The sequence below is a fragment of the Pieris brassicae genome, chromosome 11 (genome assembly GCF_905147105.1).
Source record: "Pieris brassicae chromosome 11, ilPieBrab1.1, whole genome shotgun sequence".
In the NCBI taxonomy this organism is placed as follows: Eukaryota; Metazoa; Arthropoda; class Insecta; order Lepidoptera; family Pieridae; genus Pieris; species Pieris brassicae.
This window is the reverse complement of record NC_059675.1, coordinates 2359492-2384870: the sequence shown is the minus strand read 5'-3', so window position 1 is coordinate 2384870 and position 25379 is coordinate 2359492. Positions and strand designations below refer to the sequence as shown.

The window sequence follows — 25379 nt, the reverse complement described above, 5'->3', positions numbered from 1 at the left end:
TGTCGTTAATTAATGGTAATTTAAACTCAAGAAAAATAAAATACAAGATTTAATATTACAAGCACTTATAGGCAAACACTATTAAATTATCTGAATTGCAACACACTCGTACATAAGCGCGAAATCATATTAATTTCCATACTAGTCGTAACTGAATATTCTGAAATATCCGTAGGAACTCAAGATGTAGTATTTTAAAACAAAACCCAAAGGTCAACAAAAGATGAGTGATGCGTGGGATGACTAACAATGCTGGAATCCCATTATGTAGAACATTTTTTTCAGTGTATTTACAAATTCCAATGAATATATGAACAATTGATTTTCGAGACAAATCATAGCATAGCTGAGCATAGAAATCAATTTAAACAAGCTGTATTATTGAAAGGTTTATCATGTTCGTGATGCTAGTCTTTACAAAATGGGTTAAATTCTTCTTCATTATGAGTAGTAGTATTGCAATTTTAAAACCATTTTCATAAGCACTCAGTAGACAAGGACTGACTTGTTTCGCGATCAACCTTGAATAGCAATTTTTATTATCGCACGGTCTATTTAACATTAATTAACGTTACACTGTTCAGCGATTCTACCTTAGCTGGAACAGTCGTTATTAAAATCATTTTACAGTATGCGAAAATGATTTTCTACGCTTACGCATTACGAAACTTTAATATTTTATGTTAGTCCAAATGGAATTATTGATACACTATCCCATTGCAAAAAACCTTAAGTGGTAATGGCAGGGCTACACAGCTCGCATAAACAAAAAGTTAATACGGTGGAAAGGGCCACCAGGTATAGGAAAGAGACGTCAACATCTTGCTGTACTGTACTGTGCCTTACGAGCTCAAAGATTGGGAAGATTGGGAGAAAAATGAAAAAAAAAAAAATATATATATATATATTTTTTTTTGTATAAAATATGAAGGGTATTGTAAATATAGATGCATATTTCAATAAATAAATGAGGCTTAATTCTCATTATTGTCATTTTATTCTATACAAAATCATAATAAATAACCTATATAATTAAATAATAACACTTGCTTAAGTAGACCTTATGACAAATACCACATTCACACAGTACATCGGGCATAAATAACAGAGGATTTTAATTTTACTCTATATTAACGTCTCGCGTACAACAACAGTTTATAAGCGAAATAATGAAAATTAAATTATGTAACGAATGAATGCAACAGTCGAAGAGTGTATACTGTCTAAATTACTATACTTTCGGGGTGTAACTCCGACGATTTAGGAAATCGGCACGCGTAGAAAACTAACAAGGCCCGAGTGTGCAAAATGTACAGCCTTGGGTCGTACACACGTACAGCCTTGGGTCGTACACACACTCAGCCAGTAGTTCCTGTCGCTATCGGGCCTAAATACTTCTTTTGCAAATATCAGCGCCAGTGAGTGTTCTTACTCAGCTCTTTGCTTTTTTACACAACAACAGCGGCGTGACGAGCGTAAGCGACCTATTAACATAATCACACTGCCCACTTCTCTGCTCACTTCCAGGTCAGACAGGAGTTTAAATGTGACGAGGGAATTTGTCTTATTCAAAATTATTGCCAAGAGAGCAAACTGTGATGGAAGCGAAAAGAATACAAAGAGCAGTCTACGAAATTAAAAATAATAAACAAATAGTATTGTCTTTGGTTAACATAGCTTTTACACATTGAAACTTATACATAAAAAAATAAAATTATGTAAAATAATTATAAGTTTATAATAATACAAATAGCTTTAATTCGGTTAAAAAAATTGTTTTCTTTTCAATACTAAACAAATGTTTTTTTTAAATGTAATAAGTGGCAAACGGGCAAGAGGCTCATCTTTGTTAAGTGATACCGCCCATGGACATTTATTTCCAAGTTTTGTCATTGTCAGAAGGCTCGCAAGTTAGTCAAGAAGGCCGGCCTTATCAAGAAATGTTGTCTTAATATGCTTGTAAGAAAAAAATATTACTGTAGCCATAGGTCACAATATTGTTAGCTTCTAATATTTATTTAATTAAATTCTAAACATTTTTATGAAACATATTCTTAAGAATCTTGCTACAAGTGCGCATGTGCAATAGTTATTCATTTGACTCGTTCGGTTGTTTATGAGTTGTTACGAATTGACTCGACCACCCACCCGTCCGTTAATCGTTTAATTTCCTACCCTAAGAACTAAATCAACTACCGCTAACAATATGATAAGTCTTACTGACCAAAAATGTACTTAACATTGTCTGATCTATGACCACAGCTTTATAAAAAGCTATTTATTTATTCAATACATATTATTGAAATGATATAATATCCGCCATTATGCGAACTCAATTCGACAATAACATACAGTAATATCTGTGAACATTTGATTTAATATTGATACCAATTAACTTTCTCCTTATGGTTAACATAATATTGGTAAAGGATTTTTATAATAACCATACTAACAGTACTATAATGAGAATAAATCCGTACAAATATCAACTATACAAATCTTCGATCACACTATTGCATAGAACTTTAATATCTATAAAATTATCGATGGTCACGATCGAGGTCACTGATAGCAATCAGCTGTAAGGTCGAAGGGCGTGTAGAGGTCAAACTTGGAAATAAATTTAAATTCAGAACGTTTTTCACACACAGAGTATATTGCACCCTTAGCTTACGTGACTGAAACCTTATACAGATAATTCAGTAGTATTTAAGCGTAAAGGCTGATTTACACGTATCAAGTAGACTAAAAATTTACTAAATTTTAACTTAATTTTAAATGACTTAACCCGTGTAAATAGTGAATTTAGTAAGAAGTTGCAAGTAAACAAAGTAGAATAGAATTTTGTCTATTTTTCGGTTAAGTTGGTGGGCGTGGCTAATCACTTGACACGTTTGGACAGGCAAAATTTAGTTAAATTTAAGTGAAAAGCATAAGCTGGCGGAGTGATTGACACAAATCTAAAATCTATTTTCAAAAGAATATCTCTACTTTAATGTGAATCAATATGGTCAATCTCCTACCCGTTGGTCTGACCAATTAAAGACAATTATTATGGGTCTTAACATCCCTATTGCATTGAGACAAGCTGCTCCACACCGCGTAACTCTGTAATATATACACATATCACAAATAGAGTGTTGAGGTATCACAGTATCGGATAGGGCTTTGCAAGACAGACACGACCTTCAGTAATAAAAACTACGAATACGGATTCATTAAATAGATTACTTCCCAATGCAATATTCGACAAGATTTATTGTGTACTAAAGATTAATGTGACGTCACAGCGAAATCGCTAGATCCCATTTGGCAGTGGTGCAATGTTTACGAACAAATATAGAAATGCTTATATAAAAATTATATGATACAGATCTGTGGAGTTACATGATCGTCAATACAAAATGTATAAAACATTGAAATTACATTAAACACATGAAAGCTTTTAGAATTCACTAGAATGGAAAGCTTTTTTGTCGTAGTGAAGGTAGTTCTGCTGATCTAGGCAGGCTATATCATAGTGTCTTCATTCTTGGGAAAACGGCTATCTGTATGTAAACTAGTGGAAATATGTATTTTGGAAACAAGCAGTTTTTATTTCCAAAAAAATATTTATTTACACTCCGTTACATTTATAGTAAACCAACATAACACATAAAAATTATAAGGGATGCAACGGGCGGCCTCTAACAAGCGATCTTCTCCAGGCAGCACTAGGGGCCTCGTAGAGTCAAACCAACTTTTTTTAAATAATTCCCAAAATTAATTTTTATTGCTTAATATATCTAAATTGTCACTATGATTATATGTTTTACAGTAAAGACAACGTTTTTGCTTGTTCTAAACCACTCATACATCCTATGTATCTACTTCAGCTTCCTCTTGACCTTCGACTGAAAACACCCGATTGCGGAGCGTATTCGAAGATTTTCCTTTAAAAACACTCACCTCTCGCTGTCTCTTCTCAACGACCACCGCCTGGATGTCAATGCTCGGATCATCCTTCCAATATTTCTACATAATCACAGGTTCACGCTGAGTCACAATGATTCAAGTTCAATGACACAGTATTTATAGTACATCGTGTGAGGTAACACTAAGTTTCTATTTTCGGCTGCGATGTAAAGGTCGGTTTCGGGAAGATGTCTTAAGAGTGATATATGTATGTAGTTGTTAAAGAAGCGAACTTAGATGCGCGCTACACGTAATAATTATTATTAATTAAAGCTCCACGCTAGCTAAAATGCTTCCCATTTTGTATATAATCTGTATTATGTAGTACAAAGCCAAATTTTGCGAGAATTGTATTAATTCTACTAAGAGTATCAATTTATTAAGAGCGGAAAATCGGCACAATCTAGCACCATTATTAATTCTCAACAATTTCAATGAGATTTCTATGTCAAACAGTCCCTATCTGCATCTTCATGCCCCAATTTCACTCAACAATTCTGACATTACGTGCTGCGCAATCGACATTTCCGGCGACAGAAAAGCTTTAAGCATATTTCAAAAATGGAACATTTAGTTACGAAATAAAAAAACCTTTTGATTGCGACTCTCCAATCACGTCTTTTAGCCGTAAATGTTTGTAGTTTATATACGCAATATAATTTGTTATCATTTATAATAAATGCGTAAATTAATAAAACGAATTAAAAGGCTTATAAGCAAACACTATGGCATTTTCGAAGATTATAAGAGCAATGTAGGCTTCAGCGTACAACTGTTATCCTCGAGATCGACGGCTGTCACAAATGGATTTTCTGTCTATTTTCGCTCGTACGGTGAAGGAAATCATAGTGAATCATGCCTTAGACGCAAAAAATCAACGGTGTCTGTCAGGCGCGAAGGACTGACAATCAACTTGACAATAAAGAAATAAATGATCACGAACTAGATACAAAAGTATGAGGGATTATTATATGCAATTCCGAAACTTTTATAAAGACTTGAATACCTGACTAACCATGGACGTGAAGAATTCTGAGCGCAAGCATAATTAGTAATGCAGCTTGAGAATTAATAACGTGTCAGTACAATATATTCTAAGCACACGAAGAAGAAAACTTCTATTATTCGTTTCGGATATAGACTGCGGTAACTTCTTCTACGATGTATATTATGTAAATGTTATATTTATTTATTATTGAGCTGTTGGCCTAGTGGCTTCAGCGTGCGACTCTCATCCCTAAGGTCGTAGGTTCGATTCCCGGGTGTGCACCAATGGTTTTTCTTTCTATGTGCGCATTAAACATTAGCTCAGACGGTGAATGAAAACATCGTGAGGAAACCGGCTTGCCTTAGATCCAAAAAGTCGACGGCGTGCGTCAGGCACAGAAGGCTGATCACCTACTTGCCTATTCGATTAACAAATGATCATGAAAATGAAATGAGTGTAAAAGTGAACTTTATAGACGAAAAAAAAAAACAAACAAGAACTTGAAACACTTATCGACTACCAATTGTTTTTCTTTAAACTATACAGTAATGTAATTTTTATTCCTTGCTTTGTTTGAATTATAACGCTTTTTGTAAAAACTTTGATCGTTTAGAATATCAATTACTGCATGTTATTCATATTTTTTCCAGAACAATCGTCAAAGGCAGTTCTTTTATGTCCTTATTTCATTGTAACGGTCGAGTGATTTAATAGTGAAAGCGAAACGGCCCGTTACTTTTACGTTTCTAGGTATTGTAATATATACAAAAATATTCTAATATTAACGAAATGCAATATCAATAAAAAATATTAAATACGTAATACCTTATTCGGATGTGTTGTGTGATGGTGTAAAAGTGAGGGTATGTATTTCCGAACCAATTCGACTTAGGGTCCTTCAAGAAAAGAGGGTACCAATTCTTAAAAGGCCGGCAACGCACTCGCGAGCCCCCTGACATTGAGTGTCCATGGGCGGCGGTATCACTTAACATCAGGTGAGCCTCCTGCCCATTTGGCCTCTGGTTTATAAAAAAAAATTACGTGAAGGTGTGTATGTGGGGTAGGTCATGATGCAGGATTTAGCGCTATGGATATTCTTAATACTTTAAGCATATTCCGCGACAGCACAGATTTAACCACGACCACTATGGTCGTTGTATCTCCGGGCTGTGAATAAACCGGATTTGTTGCGGATGTCACCAATCAAGAATGATTTGAAACATGAAGCTCATGATGTCGTCGCCCATGGACTCAATGTCAGAGGGCTCCCGACTGCGTTGCCGGCGTTTTAAGGTTTAGGTATATCACATTTCAAGCTTTGCCGGTCACAGTCACGATGGTTACGTGCGAAACCAGAGGGTCGCTTCTTTATATATCTAATCAACTTTATTAAACATGTATTTCGCGGAGGGTTTTCTACATACCACGCCCGGGCTTAGTTGCTTGACCCCAATTAATTTATTCGCTATCAAGGAAGCCTCACAACTATTACCTTAGATACCTATCAACATAAAATTAAAACTAGCCCAGAATCTTTGCGAAATTTTCTTTGATAAATGACGACGAAGACGTCATGGTTACAAAAGGCTGACAATCACCCGTGGTCCAAATTTTAGTTTATTATTTGAAGTTCAATCAAATTTGCGGTGTCTGGATCTGAGATGTCTGTATCTGCTTCGTGATCGTTTGTTTTTTTCTATTATGCAGGTGGTGTTTTGCTTCCGTATGAGCGAGTGTCCTATGAACAAAAAACATTCACGAAATACGAAGTTTTTATTTTTAATTAGGTTTCAGGGCGAAAACTGAGATAGCAGACACGCTAGTCCACGCCTTACAGCTGTCATGGAAATGGGAACGCCGAAGCCACCCGATGGATGGTACCTCCGGGAAAAAGAAACGTAGGAAGACCACAAAAGCGGTGTGCTGACGACATCATGAAAATTTCTGGGGAGAAATTAATGGAGGAAGCAAAGAACAGATCCAAATGGAAAGTTCACGAGGAGGGCTTTACCCAAAAGGGGCTCATACTGCAAAACACGAAGTAATGAAAATTACAATAATTAACGTAGACTAAGTGTAATTAAAACTAACACCCATCCAATTTGTAATTTTTATAGCAAGGAATTAAAGCGGCTTTATTACTATTATTTATATGCACGATAAATGGCCATATAGAAAGTCCATTGGTGCACAGGAGTTCCAAACGACCACAGTCGATGATGAAATGAAAGCAGCACGCTGAAGCTAGAACAACATCATTGCCATTTATATCATTGTAATTACGAACAAAACCTAAATCTCTGTAATTACGAATAAAAATTCTTCTCTATTGATATATAGAAAGTTTAAGTTTCCATGTCTTGTTTACTTCGCGTGAAATTGTGTAAGCTCCCAACGGGAGACTGCACGGTGTAACTGAGTTAGTGACTAAAATAGAATCTGGAATTATTTTGAAACCGCTAATCTTAACCCACCCCATCTACTAATTACTTCTCAGTTAAAAAAAAAATCAATAGTGTTGAAACCAAACACTATATACCAGTTAAAGTTCTACGTATTAAGTGGATAATCGGCGGCAAAGATTGGTTGACTCAATTTTATTGAAGACAATTGTACCAGAGGCAATATACGTCATACAAACATTACAACCGCAAAAGTATAGATAACCCAAACATTTCGTAAGTGATTTCAAGACGGTTCTGTTATGAAGCAAACTTCTTTAAGGAATTCGGTAACAACTCTCGGTTCCAAATAACTTTAAAGCGGCAGCTATAAAGCGGTCTGTACGCTTAATAATAATAGACCAGACCAGACCAGATAGACCGATATTAAAGTGTCAAGTCAGAGGTCATGGGTTTTCTAATTTATATTTTCTTACAGTGTCCTTATATGACGTGATAAATCAAACCTAATAACAGCTAAGCGACTGAAGTTGTATGGAAATATAAAGATCGCCGGAAACGCAATTCTAACGTAAATGAAACTGTTTCTCCGTTAGATTTGGCACAATAGTGCCAAAAAACCCATTTACATAAATGTCTACAATACTTGCTTAAAATCAACGAAATTGACCCCGATATTTTGGGAACATGCAAATGTGATATGCACTAATACTTTCTATAACGAATCACGCAAATATCGCTATATATGTGAACAAAGTTCTAATCACAGAGTTGTTTGCTTCACCAAAACCAACTGTAAACATTCACCAGTGGCACACGAAAACAAAGAAATATACGTATGTACTAGGACGACTATTGATCGGTTTCAGAGACCGCGACACAAAAGCGTGCGTCTCGGACCGCTACCGGCGGCGCACTGAGCTAAGCTGTATATGGGTCAAAGATTAGAACAGATGCGCAACCAAATTAAGGGTGATACGCGGTCTTTAGAATATTTCAAGGATAAGGTTGTGAGATTTACTTGTGTCATAGTGATATGTGGAATTCCACCAATGGATTTTTCCTGTTACGTACATAATTTGCAGTTGCTCATACGAGGAACATATTGTGAGGTAACTGACACGTTAAAGATCTACGTGTAACACGCAGAGCAAGTCTGATCACCAATTTGGCTAAAAATATAATTCAAACAGACGCAAAAGTATGTATGGCCGATTAAAAACTTCTTAAAATGTTATATGCATTAGAGGAGCATTGCCAAGCAGTGATAGTTCAGTTATATAATCTTTAAACAGAATGTGTTTTTAAAATTTTTATGATTATTTATGCATTTTTTACATTTTTTTTGTATTTATTCGTTTAATTTAAAGGTCAGTTAACAAAGATTAGCTTATTTTATCAGTGAGACAACATAATTTTAATGTTTCTTTTACGTTTTTAGGTTTCTGTTAGTTGAATTTACTTTCTATGGTATTAATAGTAGCTTCATAAAAATGAATACTTGCATTTTATTTAAACCGTGTAACAAACGTTTCATTAATTCGTGAATTACGTTACTTATCCTCTCTAACTTAATGTTTAAAAGTAATCAATACCGCATCTACGTATATGATACTCTTTGATGAAAGGAAAGTATTACGCTGTCTGCTAAGTGCTGACCACTGCGGCGCTGCGCTGAAACAGCGAACAAATATTCGTGTATTGTTTATAAATAAAATTATTATATTTATTGCATCGATATAAGGTTCATGTATTATATGATCTTCTGGCATGTCCGGTCTTACGAATGTACTGTATTAGTTATATGTATTATTTTTAGTGTATTTTAAATATATATAGGTGACTATCGAAGCCGGAGAGTTGAGAACTGCCGCATACTTCTAGAAAAAAGCTTCGTTTTGACATTAAATTTATTAGAATATAGACTTAATAAAATCATGCAGGAACAATAGATACTAGAGATTGGGTATAGATTATATGTTTATAAAAAAAATCATACATCTATTTAAGTCGACCTAAAATTCGTTAGGAACTAATTTATTTCTCCTGTAAGATATAAGTGTCCTGGGTTTAATACTCGGCCAAATAATAATAATTCTTCAAAGAGATGTCACATAGGAAATGTGTTTATGCCATACCTATGATACGGAGTTATGTCACTAAATTCATAACGTTAGTTTTTAATTAGATTTTTTTTAAATTAGCGATTTCATTTTCCGTAATACAACTTTGCTACGACATATTTCATATAAATCAAACTGAAATAAATTACGCCTACTGGCTGTGTCATATAGTCGTTACTATTTATTGCATGTCACCAGATGAAACTACCACTGGTTTTTTTCTGGTCTAAACAAATGACTACTATCGTATAAACGTATAAAACTAAACAAAAGAAAAAAACAAAACACACTCAAACATCAACATCACTTAGAATAAAAAAGAAAACCAAAAAACACCCCACATTAATAAAAAAAATGTGACAATGTTCTTTATTTCAGATTGATGTTAGGACTTAGCCAAAACGTGTCCTCGACGAGTAATTACCAGCGACTTCTGTTGGCCATGAAACGTTGCCATTAAAGTGTCCTTGAACTCCGAGGACGCGAAACGTTCAAGGACAAAGGAAAACATGATATAAGACGGAAAAAGGTCGGAATATATCAAAAAGTATTGCTTGTGGCAATATTATACATTGTAATATTATGCTCAAAAAACCCTACAGTAATGTAAGCACGCTCCTGTTATTGAGTTGCATGATGTAATCGTTAAATAATGTTTTAAAAAATTTGTTTATAAATCTTGTAAAAAGCGATTTATAAGAGCCACGGAGACTCTGCCAGTTTTTCTCTTGTTCTCAATTCTCTCTCAGCCCTTGGCTTTGGAAATGACAGTAAATTTAGAACAATAGTTTTTTTTCTAAATAATGTACCATTTATTAAGCCTCAACCAAGTGTGAGGCGCACACAGGAGCCAAGACCATAAATACGTCACAACAACAACAAATTCTTTGTAGTGGAGTATCTATAAGTAAACAATAGACGTAAACATAAATAAAATAAAACATATTTCGCTTATTGTACACGTCTCTCAAGATAATATTTACGTTTGTGGTATAATTTTACTTGGTTTGTCTAACTTTGATTAAAGATGCCGCTGAAGCTACGTCCGAACCTCTGCCTGAAGTAAGCAGAATTTGACTAGTTTTACTTAGTATGTGTAACTGGATATTTTTTTTTTATAAAGGCGCTATATCGGTTTCGCCCACCGGCTTAACAAAACAAAATATTTCTTAATTATTCGACGGTTATATAATATTTTTATATATAACGGATAATTTTGGTTCGACTATAGTAACATTAACTGAAGGATGACAGATGGAATGATATTAATGGAGAGTGTTAATGTCTGCAATTCCCTATTTTAGTGTAAGCCTAATTTGATTGCGAAGCTATAACTAGAGCAATCAATGCTGAACTATTTCAGACATTCAGAAATAAATTCAATACAGCCTACGATGGACCAAATCCTGCATATTTCAGAGAATTCCCAATCAAATACGAACGATCTATATAATCTTGTTATATTCCTCAATTAGCAAGTCATGTTAGAAATTGATATCAAACTTATATTAGACACTATAATTGATAATTCTCAACGTATCATTCATTGTAACTGGTTAACGCTCTTTCAAATTTACCTTTGCCGCTTCCGTTGCAGGTCATAATTATTTCTTGAGAGATTGAGAAATGTTTGTTCTTTTATCCAATTTTATAGCCAACTAGGATTTTGGTGACGTTTCGTCCCATGGAACTTCGTTTAGCAATAATTATATACAAATAAGTTGAAGACAGATCTTATCAGGTGATAATAAAAATACTTATCAACTCCAAATAATCCTTTTGGTTAGAAAATCAATTATATTAAGGGGAAGGCTTTGACCGGTTTGTCTGTCACCGACCTTTTAGGTTGTGATGTTAAGGAGCGGCAGCGAGTTGTGGCATAAAGAATTGTCAACGTGTAATTTTTATTATTTTCTACAATCCCAGATAGTGTTACCAATCAGTGTGGAAAGATAACACGAGAATTTGCAACTGATTAGATAAAAATACAAGTATTTTCCTTAAAGTAGCGGTAGCGATTTTTGTGGCATACTCCGGCATGTTAAAAAGGCATAAGAATTAAGTTTAATGTTTAATTACGCAGAATTTGATATAATCCTAGCTAATGTTACAAGAATTACCAATCATGGTGGAAAGATGTTACCAGAATTTGCAACTGATTAGATAAAAATACAAATATTTTCCTTAAAGTAGCGGTAGCGATTTTTGTGGCATACTCCGGCATGTTAAAAAGGCATAAGAATTAAGTTTAATGTTTAATTACGCAGAATTTGATATAATCCTAGCTAATGTTACAAGAATTACCAATCATGGTGGAAAGATGTTACCAGAATTTGCAACTGATTAGATAAAAATACAAGTATTTTCCTTAAAGTAGCGGTAGCGATTTTTGTGGCATACTCCGGCATGTTAAAAAGGCATAAGAATTAAGTTTAATGTTTAATTACGCATAATTTGATATAATCCTAGATAATGTTACAAGAATTACCAATCATGGTGGAAAGATGATACCAGAATTTGCAACTGATTAGATAAAAATACAAGTATTTTCCTTAAAGTAGCGGTAGCGATTTTTGTGGCATACTCCGGCATGTTAAAAAGGCATAAGAATTAAGTTTAATGTTTAATTACGCAGAATTTGATATAATCCTAGATAATGTTACAAGAATTACCAATCATGGTGGAATGAAAATACCAGAAGTCATTAGATAAAAAATTCAAGTTTTTTCAATATAAAAATTTTAAGACGTTAAAAATCTACGGATTCAATGTTCTTATGCACCCGCCCTTAGGTTTCGACCCTTCACAGCACTTTTATGAGCTCGTATTTCGCGAGGTTTGGAGCTTAAAAAGCACATATAAACTTTTATTTGGTAACATAATATCCGCTTTATATGAAATGGCGTATTAAATGTTGCGCTTGTACTGATAAGAAGATCAATGCCTTAGATTGCCTATTTGATCATTTTTATTTTATAGACAAGTGGGTGATTAGCCTTCTGTGTCTGGCACATAGATATCTATCTATCTATCCGGTTTCCTCACCATGTTTGCCTAGGAGCAAGTGCTAATTGTGCACATAGAAATAAATATCCATTGGCGCACAGCCGTGATTCGAACGTACGTCCGCAGCGATGAGGGTAGTCGCCTAAAGCCACTGCTTGCCGTTCGTTTATACAATGAAATTTGTGTTTATTCTCCAAGTGTTTGTCTTGGTATTAATAAAAGCATTGTCAATTGCTTGTCTCACTCGACATCGACTATTATCAATCAGAGTAACAAAACACACAAGTTTTTTTACGCGTTGTTTATAATATTCGAGGAAATTGCAAAATCTATGAAGTGGGAATATAGATAAACCCGGAGAGGTACAGTAGATACGCGATAAAACAATGGTACTAGATTTGGTTTCTACAATTTTAATTTTCAGATATTATTTAAAAATATATACTTTTAAAGAAAACACCTTTATAACGGATTGAAGCTATGTATTGTTATAAACTTATAATTATTTTATATAGGACACCGTGAGTAGTTTCTGCAAAAACCCTTAATCTTTAGTCGATATCAACTTCGGGGAAATAAATACAGATAATATAACTTTCTCTACAGCTGTGATACTTCTTGACATTTAAGACCTTTTGCCTTCAGTCACCATGACCACGCACGCTGTAAAGCACGCGAAACGTCGGGAACAGTTTTTTTTTAAATTATGTAAAATAATTATAAGTTTATATAAAGCTTCAATCCGTTCAAACAGTGTGTTCTTTAAATGTGTAAAAGTTATGTTAATTAAAGACAATACTATATACTTAATAGATAAATTCTTTGGTACCAATATTCTAATGTACAGAAAAATATTTCAAACTATTAAGCAGCACTTAAAGTATAATGCTAAGCGCCGTCCATCAAACGCCGGGGCGTTTACTGGTGTGTTGCCGACCTTTGAGGGAATAAGTAAGCTCATTCCTTGAACGCCCCTAAGTAACGGTTCGGAATTACATCTTAAATCAATAATTATATAATAAATACGTAACGACAAATTTAGTAAAGAACTAAGTGTTTGTAGATAGGTCTTCAGTAATCACTAACCTGGGACCAGGAGCTACGGCTGGTAACGGTTCTTCGTCGGCGTCGTAGAAGTCGTCTTCGCCTTCAGAAGATGAATAGGACGTGTCTGGTACTAGGAGGGACATCGCTTGTCCTAAAACAAGCAAATCTTCAAGTTCATTGAAATCTAGAGCCTACCGTTTAGGTCTGAGCTTTCTATGTTGTTTCGTGATCATTTGTCTTTTCTAATTGGTAAGTCACATGGCTAATGTCTAAAGTCATTTGGCTAATGAACAGCCTTCTGTGCCTGACACAGGCTGTCGACTTTTTCGATCTAAGGCAGTGTTTCCCAACCTCACTTCATTTTAAAAAATCTTCTCCCCCATGTGACATACATAATTGTTCTCTAAAGATAGTCTTACTCAATCACTTGTTAAATGATAGGTTCATAGGACACAGTAAATAATTTTTCAAAACATAATGAAAAACTGAAATTCATTCCAAATAATTCTCGAAAAGCTTAACAATCAAATTGCCCCCTTAGGGGCGTGGGCCAAGTTGGAAAACATAGGTCTAAGGTATGCCGGTTTTCCTTCACCATACGAGCGATTCGAACCTGCCATCTTTGAGATCGCTGACTCCACTACAAATCTTCAATTTTCATTTCATCTAATTTCATTCGGATCATACATTAAAAAAAAATTAAAATTTCATCTGACATACAAATTATCAAACCGCCTAAAAGTCCATTAAATAACACCAAAGAAGAGAAAGTATTGGTCACCAGCATCTTTAATACTATGTCACTTATATATAGTTTATTTCTATACTTTGATTGTAGCCAGGCTACATCTTGCAATGGCAAAATTTAAGAACGAAGATCCTCTCTATAATTGAGGCTGTACGTTTTAAACGTACAAAGCCTACGTGCAAAGACGAAATAGAAAAAAAAAAACAAGTACATACGAGGCGCATCCATGGCATCCAATGGTGTGAGTGGCAGTGTTGGTGACGCTAGTTCACGACATTCTGATCCCAATTCAACGCGTGGTGATAAATCTGCCAGGAAAAAATACTATGTATTTATATGTGACATAGTCAATGCATCTAAGTTATGTATATGTCGCAGTAAAGTAGTTAAATCAGGGAGTTAATTGAATCTCTAGACAGTTAATTAAATGTCGATATTCAATCAAGTCGCGAGCATTTTGATTTTAATAAAGCAGCGTCGAAAACGTTTAACCATCCGTCTGACCGAAAGCCAGCGTGTTGATTAACAATGTAAAACAAGATGGTAAAACGTGACTCCGCCATGATTATTTCATTTGTTTGTATACGTCTGAAAAAGTATCGTGAGTTGAAGGGCAAAGTGTTTTATTAATAATTGGAATCCTGTTATTGCGACGACTGCGTATTTGCAATGAAGAACTTCATAAAATCCTTGACCGCACCAACATCCACCAACTTCTAAAATGTAACTGGCTCAAATGGTTGGGACACGTGCACGGCCTGAACTGAACTCAGAACCTGGTGGCAAGAGAAAACCCAGTAGACCAAGACTGCTTTGGTGAGATGGAGGAAAGAACCTCGGAAGGATGGGTATTCGAAATTGGCACGAGATGGATACCGAAAGATACACAGAGAAACTAAAGCCCATAAGCGACTGTACAGTCACTGATGGTCACGACTAACCAAACGATACAGTGTTTCGTCGAACAAAAATGAAGTAAAGGCCAAAGTACTATTTAACTCGTAAAACATACAAAATTTAATAAAATCGCCAGTAAACGCTCTCGGCCAAACGAATGTCATGTAATTCAATTATTTTTGGCTCCACAATACTTGCGATGATTGAATATATGCCATGCTTATCAGTTGTATGCCTTAGATAGATTAGTAACTCCCTTGAAGGCCCGTGTTGCTAAGAATGTATGTGAAGTTACAATATCAACTATCAAAATATGTTAATCCTGAATCGTTTTGACAGATTCTGTAACTAGAATAAGAACTAAAAGATTACCTTCTTTGATATGTGTCTGTGAAAGGTTCGTTGGCCCTTGATACACGCCGTTAACTGGATTGACTGTGTTCTAAAATAACAAAGAAATTACAATAGATTTTTATTGATACTTCTTAACTCGTAGTTTGTTTTACCTAAACCCGTAAATGCCGATTATATCTAAGTCTTTATGTTGTGTCATTTTGTGTTTTTCCAGTAAAATTTTCATCTCCATCACGTATCTTTTCAAGATGGTTATTATTTTCCATACAGTTTATTCGGAAAGAGAACATATATTAAGTACCTATCAAGATAACTGTCGTACTATAATGACAACAAAAAATCCCACGACAGTTCCCTTACAGACTCTTAATAAGCACCTTCGACACATTGCTCGTGGGAGCGTTCAAGTTTTACGTAACGAATTTGGGGGGGGGGGTCCTCTTGTAAAACGTTACGATGCGGGGCGGGGATTGAATTACGCGTTATTATTAATATTATTTTACACTTTCCAGTACTTTACGTTTACGTTAAGGTATAAAGAGTCACTGGGGTTGGTCACGAAACGTTTACTATTGGATACAGAAACGTTACGGCGCGTTTCATGGGGGGGGGGGGGGGGTTTAAGAATCTCCAAAAAATGCGCGACCTAACACATGAACGCTCCCCGCGGACAGATAATCGCAATCGATAAATATTACTATAACAAAATTGCGTATAAATTGTGCTTTACGGTTTCAATTATTAATAAATTTCATAATATTTAAGATCGAAATACCTTTATATTAAAGCCAATAGTAAAGAAGCTCGGCGTCATGAAGGTTACACGAAAAGAAACGCTTCGTATTCTGCGCAGATTAAACTTTGTGAGTTTGTGGACTCAGTAAAAGTTATTAGAAATTCTACAGCATTTAAAAAGCGCGCATTTAACTTGCTCTATTCATTTCACTTCTCTCCCTTCGCCGGCTCAAGTGGCTAGTGAAACAAACGTATGCCTGAAGTTCGCGTGAGGTGAGACATACGATACAGTGTTTCGCGGAACAAAAATGAAGTAAACGCCAAATGCTTTTTACTTAAATAACTCGAAAAATATACAATATTCAATGAAATCGCTTGTAACAGCTCTCGGCCATACTAATGTGCTGTAATTAAATCATTTTTTGGCTCCGTCATACTCGCCATGATTGAATTAAAACGAGATTAGGTAAAGTGATTGCTTCTTGTATCATGGAATTTTTATTCTATTATGTTTTTAATTTTAGGCAATCACTGCAATTACAGAGTTTTTAATTCAAGCATCACATACTTAGATAAAATCTAATTTAAGATGAGTGATTTTTTTCGCTATTATCATAGCATTTAATTATTAACATTTTTTTCTCACAGTGGTTGCCTGAAAGAGATCGCTCGAAAGCGATAAGGCCGCATGTTGCCTTCTTTTCATTTAATTATGTATTTTTTTATATTGTAATGCAACGAAGTGTTAATAATTAAATAAACATTAATTTATTGAAGCGAAATGTCTTTATCGGCGTTGTAAAAAAAATACCGTCACATTTTTCGCTTACGCGTCACATTATTCCGTTACGCGTCACATTATTCCGTTACGCGCCATCTTTTTCTTGCCCGTACCACGATTAATTCGAAAAGATTGGAAGCCATTAATAACAAAAAAATATAATAACGATAACAATGATAGTAATAATTCTATTACAATTAATAAAATTCTGTAATAATCTTAGTAGTAATTATGTCTATGATAATAAAAGCCTTTTGTTAAACTTTATCTAATTTACCTATATTTAACCAATTTCTGTAAAGTTGCCTATAGTAGATCATTTTTCGAAAAATAAATTCTATGATAATAAAAGCCTTTTGTTAAACTTTATCTAATTTACCTATATTTAACCAATTTCTGTAAAGTTGCCTATAGTAGATAATTTTTCGAAAAATAAGGTCTATGATAATAAAAGCCTTTTGTTAAACTTTATCTAATTTACCTATATTTAACCAATTTCTGTAAAGTTGCCTATAGTAGATCATTTTTCGAAAAATAAATTCTATGATAATAAAAGCCTTTTGTTAAACTTTATCTAATTTACCTATATTTAACCAATTTCTGTAAAGTTGCCTATAGTAGATAATTTTTCGAAAAATAAGGTCTATGATAATAAAAGCCTTTTGTTAAACTTTATCTAATTTACCTATATTTAACCAATTTCTGTAAAGTTGCCTATAGTAGATCATTTTTCGAAAAATAAATTCTATGATAATAAAAGCCTTTTGTTAAACTTTATCTAATTTACCTATATTTAACCAATTTCTGTAAAGTTGCCTATAGTAGATAATTTTTCGAAAAATAAGGTCTATGATAATAAAAGCCTTTTGTTAAACTTTATCTAATTTACCTATATTTAACCAATTTCTGTAAAGTTGCCTATAGTAGATCATTTTTCGAAAAATAAATTCTATGATAATAAAAGCCTTTTGTTAAACTTTATCTAATTTACCTATATTTAACCAATTTCTGTAAAGTTGCCTATAGTAGATAATTTTTCGAAAAATAAGGTCTATGATAATAAAAGCCTTTTGTTAAACTTTATCTAATTTACCTATATTTAACCAATTTCTGTAAAGTTGCCTATAGTAGATCATTTTTCGAAAAATAAATTCTATGATAATAAAAGCCTTTTGTTAAACTTTATCTAATTTACCTATATTTAACCAATTTCTGTAAAGTTGCCTATAGTAGATAATTTTTCGAAAAATAAGGTCTATGATAATAAAAGCCTTTTGTTAAACTTTATCTAATTTACCTATATTTAACCAATTTCTGTAAAGTTGCCTATAGTAGATCATTTTTCGAAAAATAAGGTCATAAAGAAGTTTCACTACTAACGTGTGTACACTAGTACACACACACACACACGTAAGAATTACGTCAAGCATTAATATGTCAAATGGAGGAGATTTGCCTACGACACAGGGAATCCTAGTCTAGTGTACTTTTCCTTTTAACAAAACACAGGTTTTTATTACGAGCAAGATTAAACTTTATTTATTATTTCTTAGTTAAGAATTAGACTAGGAAAAAAACTTTGAATTGAAACCGTAAACAGCAACTTTGTATGAATGATAAAAATTAAACATAGATGTATGTATTACGAAAAAAACATTTATAATTAAATATAAAACAATTACCTTTGCAATTTGTAATAGTACTATGGAATGTTTGAAATTCTCCAACATAGCCTGCAACAAATAAAATTATGATAAGATAATAATTACGTAGATGGCATCACTTATTAAACTTTGGCTAGGCTGTAGATCCGGGCCAAATTTCTTGTTTTTTTTTTAATAGGCAAGCAGGTGATCAGCCTTCTGTGCCTGTCACATAGGTTTCCTCACAATGTTATCCTTCACCGTACGATGGTTAAATGCGTACATAGAAAGTTCATTGGTGCACAGCCGGTCTCGAACCTACGACCTCATGGTTGAGTCGCACGCTGGAAGGACTAGCATTTAGCTATTTTGTACAAATACATTTAGTTTTTCAGTATTTTATGATATTTAGATGTGTTTGTGGTATGTGGAAAATACTATGGTTAACGCTTCTAACCATAGAACAAATTTATTTAGCTTTCTTAACAAAATATATTTAATTTATATACAAATTTAATAAATTAATATACATAACATACGTTAGAGTGGTCCAATATAACCTGGCCTCTGCTCTTTTCGTTAGGGTCCGTAATTTCGGATACTTTTAAATTTAATTTCTGTAAACAAAAAAGATAATGTAGTGTACATACATATAAATATTATTTTCCACTTAATTTCTCGCAAAATATTCAGAAACGAAAAATCGCATAAATATAAATAAATCATTTTTTAACAGTTAACAAAAAATAATCTAAATATAGTTTATCATTTTTAACAATACACATACATTTTACACACTCTTAATGTGTAAAAGCTATGTTAACAAAAGACAATACACATACATGTTATAATTAAATCTGCTTTTCATTATTAGATGACTTCATTAGGGCATTTTGTATGGCAATTAATTAATAAATAAATCAGATTTTTGTATCTGTTTCATGTCATTTGTCAATCTTATAGACAAGCCAGTTTCTACACCGTTTAGAGTAAATGTTAAATGGGCACATAGACAATGTCCATTGGCGTTCAGCCGGGATCTAACCTACAACCTCAGGGAGAGTCGTACGCTGAAGCCAACCGCTCTAGGCAAATTATAATGTCTAAATTCTATATAACAAAATTTAATTGCACAATAATTGTAAGACATTTGACGGCTTGAATAACAACACTGTTATGGAAGTTGGCCATTACCGGATTCGTTTAAAAACTAATACATTTTTTCCTAATTCTTTAAACGATAGCCAGCAGTATTTAGAGTACAAAATGATTCAGATGGAACGATACTACACTAGGGCATGAGTCATGGCATCAATTTACGGTAACTGTCTTATGTTGGAGCGGCTACAAAATAAATGTACACGTTTTCTATATTCCAGACTGTATGGCATCCTTACTATCCATGAATGTACCCAACGATATTTGTCTTATAGATGGTGATCTACAAAGATGGGGGACTAGTGGGGGTGGTGAGCAACCTGAGTGTTCTTCAACAACTCGGTTTCTTTGTACCAAATGGATATAATTATTAAATCAATGTATACAAAATATTGTTTAAGTATGGCTTCTAGCTCATACTCTATATGAACCTACCTTTTGGAAGTGGCAACGAGTAACTTTTTTTTAAATATTATGAACATGTAATTTAGACTTTTTAATAGGCCTAATTGAAATAAGAAAGTTATTTGCAATACCAAAGCCCACCAGTCTGGTGCACAAATCCTCGTAAACAAAGTTTGCCTACTGAATGCTATTTGTGCTAAGTTTGCCTCTGACACTATCGACATCTTTATTCTTCATCTCGATATTGTGTATCTCATGTATATTATATATTTTATTCGACATTATCGTATTGGCTTAGTACTGTAAGGATAGCGTTTGTATCTTTATAAATAAATAAATTTCGTCTCAGTGTGCCTTAATACTTACATTAACAAGGTCAATCATAATCTGTAGGTACGCGTCCGCCTCAGATATACGTCGTTCCAAATCGCCGTGTCGATGCGCAGGAGCGGGAACGCAGCGCGACCATCGCTCGCGTCGACCGTGACGGGCTATCGTGTCTTCCAACGCACGAACCCAGCGTTCGCGTTCGGAGCCATCACGGGCCTGTAACGTCAATTATATTATAAATTTATAAAACAGCTGAATAATTTTAGTCGCCTCTTTGACTTTCATGTTTTTTATTTTACTAGATAAATGTATTTATTTTATAAGGCTGAAAAGCATTTGGTGGAAGTACTGTATGTTCCATTTATGAATTTCAACATCGGACATCGAGGCAGATATAATACGAAATACTATACGTATCACCTCGTGAGTTTTTTAATTTAAAAATATATAAAATTCAAGGAGGAGAAAATAACTTTTACACATTTAAAGAAAACACTTTTTCAACAGAATGAAGTGATGTATTATAAACTTATAATTATTTTAATAAATTTTTTTCTGACGTTTCGCGTGCTTTACAGCGTGCGTGGTTAAGGTAACTGAAGACAAAAGGTGTTGAATGTCAAAAAGTATCACAGCTGTTGAGAAAGTTATATTATCTGTATTTATTTCCCCGGAGTTGATATCCACTTAAAGATGACAGGTTTTTGCAGAAATGACTCACGGTGTCCTCTATTTTCGCGGATTGTTTGTCTTGGGATTTTATATTTCTCGTTCCAAGCTTACATATTGAATGATCTGTAGAGATTGATCGCATAGCAGCGAAATGGCCGTTTATTGTTAAATATAGTTTATTTTAAGTGCAGTGTATAAATAAATAAGACAAATCAATAGTATTTGTTATGTACCTAAATAAACAGATCACACATAATGATAAAATGTACTTAACAAAACAAACACAAATATAAGCCACACAACGCTATCTAATTAATATCAACTGCTGCAGTAAACAACAAATATTACACAGAATACTTAGGAATTACGAAAATGAACTGATAATAAATTTTATTTTATTTATTCAGAAAGATTTACACCCAAATATAATGTTATTTTTACGACATTAAACAAATCTTTACATACAATTAAGTACATAATAATTAAATGGACTGGTAAAAATAAAATCATCATCGATCAAAGAAAGCAATAAACTAACTAAAATTAACCGAAAAACACTTGTGTTAATATAAGTTATGCACTCAAAAAAAATGATACATTATTAATCCCATTGAGGAAATCAGATGTCAGAGCTTTCCTTGCTGACACCACACTTACGGCGAACAGATCAATATTAACCGTTAAATTGTTATCCGCCGCCCTAACACTAAACTAAACAATATTATACACACGGGAGACACACCTTACTTAGTAACTCAAGACAATCAACTTTCCCTGTAGCTAAATTAATTAATACGGGTCATTCAATCATTCGATAGTAGGTTTAGAAAAGGACCAACACGTCGGCCAGATCATTTAGTCTCTTTTAGCACTTACTTCTTTTCTTCTATTGTATCTTATGACAATGACCTGATTGTACGTGTTCCGGTCCGGTGGTGAAGAGGCAATCTGTCACTCAGGTCTCCTGTTACAGAGACCAGTCTCTCACATACACTTTCAAATGTTAGCTTCCTTAGCTTAATAATAACCTTAAGAAAAACACTTTTTGAACGGATTACAGCTATGTATTATTATTAAAACTTATAATTATTTACATAATTCTAAATTTTAAATTTTAAACTTCGGGGCAATAAATACAGATAAAACAACTTTCTCTGCAGCTGTGATACTTTTGACATTTAACACCATTTGTCTTCAGTCACCGTGACCACGCTCGCTGAAAAGCACGAGAAACGTCGGTAAAATATTATTTAAAATTTTTTATGTAATAGCAGGCAAACGGGCAAGAGGCTCACCTGGTGTGAAGCGATACCGCCACCCATGGACACTTACATTGCCAGAAGGCTCGCAAGTGCGTTGCCGACCTTTCAAGAATTGGTACCGAATTGGTTCGGAAATACTTCAGTGGGCAGCTGGTTCCACATAGTGGTGATAATGATAAGTGATGACACTTAGGTTAAAAGATTTGTGTGGACTCGAAGCTAATTAACCATACGCAAAACAACACGCATTAAGTATATCATTAAATAAACAACCCTAGTCATATAGATGAGGCGAAACAAAAACAAAGGAAGATAAAACTAGTCTCACAGTAATATGAACATAATATGTTTCGAACGTTTCTGAATACCGAACCTTAGATTCCACAGTATTAACTGAAGTCTATCTGTCTCTTTTCATCACCGTATAACCACAATTTGAGAAAACGTGACGAATGAGTTACACTACTGAAACGAGAGTGCAATACAGTTCTTTATGTGTAAAGGGTTGTCTAAAATAGTGATATAACGGTTCAGTGTAAGCATAGTATCAGCAATATTAAAAAAAAGTTCTTTAATTTCTTACCCGTTGAAATGAGATCGGATGATCAAAGAGATCGAAATCTCGAAAGTAGGCTTCGTTCGAGCGGAAAAAGTCGCAAAACCTCGACGGAAATAAAGCCTTATGACATTTTTATCTAGAAATTCTCATAGAAGTTTTACACATAATTCAGTTATATACTCCATACGATATCAAAATCAAACATGGAATTAATTATTAGAATTTCATAGAGGTGATTTATTCATAGCTATGCTATATTGTTTTTGATTTGCAAACACTCACAGAGTCTGTGCCGAATCATATACATCCTCCTTACATATGAAATTGGCGCTTTGTATGGGAGGTACAAAAAGTCAAATATTTTTAATTAATCAAAGTATGAACCATTGTTTTCTATGAGCTTTTGCCACCTTATAGGTAGTTCATTGATCCCTTTACTAAAAAGACCAGTCGGACGGGAATCAATAAAATCTGTGAAGGCGATTTGGACTGCCCCATCAGAGTTAAATTTTTTCCCTTTCAAGTTGTCCAGATTTCGAAAAAAATGGTAATCTGTTGGAGCAAGGTCCGGGGAGTACGGAGGATGTCTTAGACATTCCAATTGAAGCTCTTCTAATTTGGTAGCCGTCTGTTGTGCAGTGTGTGGTCTAGCGTTGTCGTGAAGCAGCAGTGGCGTGAAGCGATTGACCAGCCTAGGTTGTTTAGCCGCTAGCTTTTCCATCATGGTTTGCAATTGCTGACAATAGACATCAGCCGTAATAGTCTGGCCAGATTTGAGAAAACTGCAATGAACAATACCGGCACTAGTCCACCAAATGCTTACAAGTAACTTTTTTGGGGTTAATTTTCGCTTGGGGCAGGATTTGGCTGGCTGGCCAGGATACAACCATTGCGCTGAGCGCTTCCGATTATCGTAAAGAATGCATTTTTCTTCACAGGTAATGATTCGGAACCACCTTTCAAGCTTTTTAATCTTCCCAATTTGCTTCAAGTGAATTAAAACAGTTTTATCACTAACACCGCAGCCTGCAGCTAACTCGGACGTGGTTTGCGATGGATCCGCTTCCACAATAGCCTTCAATACTTCATTATCAACTTGGGTCTCAGGCCGTCCACGGGGCTTGTTCTGCAGGTCGAAATTTCCAGAACGAAAACGTTGGAACCAAAAACGAACTGTGTTTTCTTTTGCAACATGACCGCCATACACACCATTCACCCTTCGAGTCGTTTTCGCAGCACTAGTGCCACGGCGGAACTCGTACTCGTAAATAATGCGATACTTTAAGTTTTCCATTTTGTAAAATGAGTGACGCAAACAGAAAAAAAAACAAATGAATGACGGTCATCGAAGCACAAATACATGAGTAAATAGCTGTACAAATTTGAATTTGGAATTCCTTACCAAAGAGGAGAACATCGTGATTAAAGTGGCCAGTACGAAATACGCCAATTTCATATGTAAGAACCTAATAATAAAATTCTTACAGCGTCCCCGTGATCACCTAAATCATATAGTACTTTTAAAATCAAAATTATGTACAATGCCGTACCAGTGTAGTCAACATAGCAATGAAGAGAATTTAACATTGCGGCCTCAAATCTCTTGACGGCTCTATTTACGCTACATTATGATAAAAGCTATACGCGTGGTATTAATAAATACTAGACAGCGAGACTCACTCGAGAAATGTTGTGTTTTTATGTGTTGAAACTAACAACCTGGGCAAACTTCGACCTATATTATTTATACACGTATCCAGTTTATTCGAGAGAAAGGGCACGATCACCTCTTGTGGGGTCAAAAATTACCGCCCACATACCTTCCTTCATCAAAAATCCGTCACGATGCATTAAGATTATTTTATTCTTCGCGGGGGTTTTTATTGGCTTAATTTCTATATATATACAAGCAGAGGCATAAAGGTTTCAACGTATGACTCTCATTCCAGGGGTCGTACGTTCGATCCCCGGCTGTGCACCAATGGACTTACTGTCTATGTGCGCATTTAACACACGCTCGTACGGTGAAGGAAAACATCGTGAGGCATGCGTTAGACCCAAAAAGTCGACGGTGTGTGTCAGGCACAGGAGGTTGATCACCTAATTGCCTTCAAGAAATGATCACAGATCAATAGATACATAAATCTGAGGCCTAGACCTAAAGGGTTGTCTTAGTGGCCTAGTGGCTAAAGTACATTCATAATTTGAATTCGATTTATCGAAACTTTTTTTCGATAATCTTCAATGATGAGCAGACACAGTAATGCCCAACTCATTGCCCCATAAATTTCAATAATCTATATTTAGCTAATAAA

At 34.5% G+C, this 25379-nt stretch overlaps 1 protein-coding gene across 1 annotated transcript in view; it reads right to left on the bottom strand.

Moving 5' to 3' along the window:
* The window catches only part of LOC123716370 (oxysterol-binding protein-related protein 9), a 51823-nt gene that overhangs the window by 11345 nt on the left and 15099 nt on the right, over positions 1-25379 (bottom strand). The window contains exons 3-8 of the mRNA XM_045672082.1: positions 20608-20787; positions 19218-19295; positions 18718-18768; positions 15538-15607; positions 14484-14576; positions 13560-13671 (exon numbers count right to left, since the gene is read on the bottom strand). Coding sequence (XP_045528038.1) covers positions 13560-13671; positions 14484-14576; positions 15538-15607; positions 18718-18768; positions 19218-19295; positions 20608-20787 — 584 coding nt within the window. The remainder of the gene's footprint in view (positions 1-13559; positions 13672-14483; positions 14577-15537; positions 15608-18717; positions 18769-19217; positions 19296-20607; positions 20788-25379) is intronic.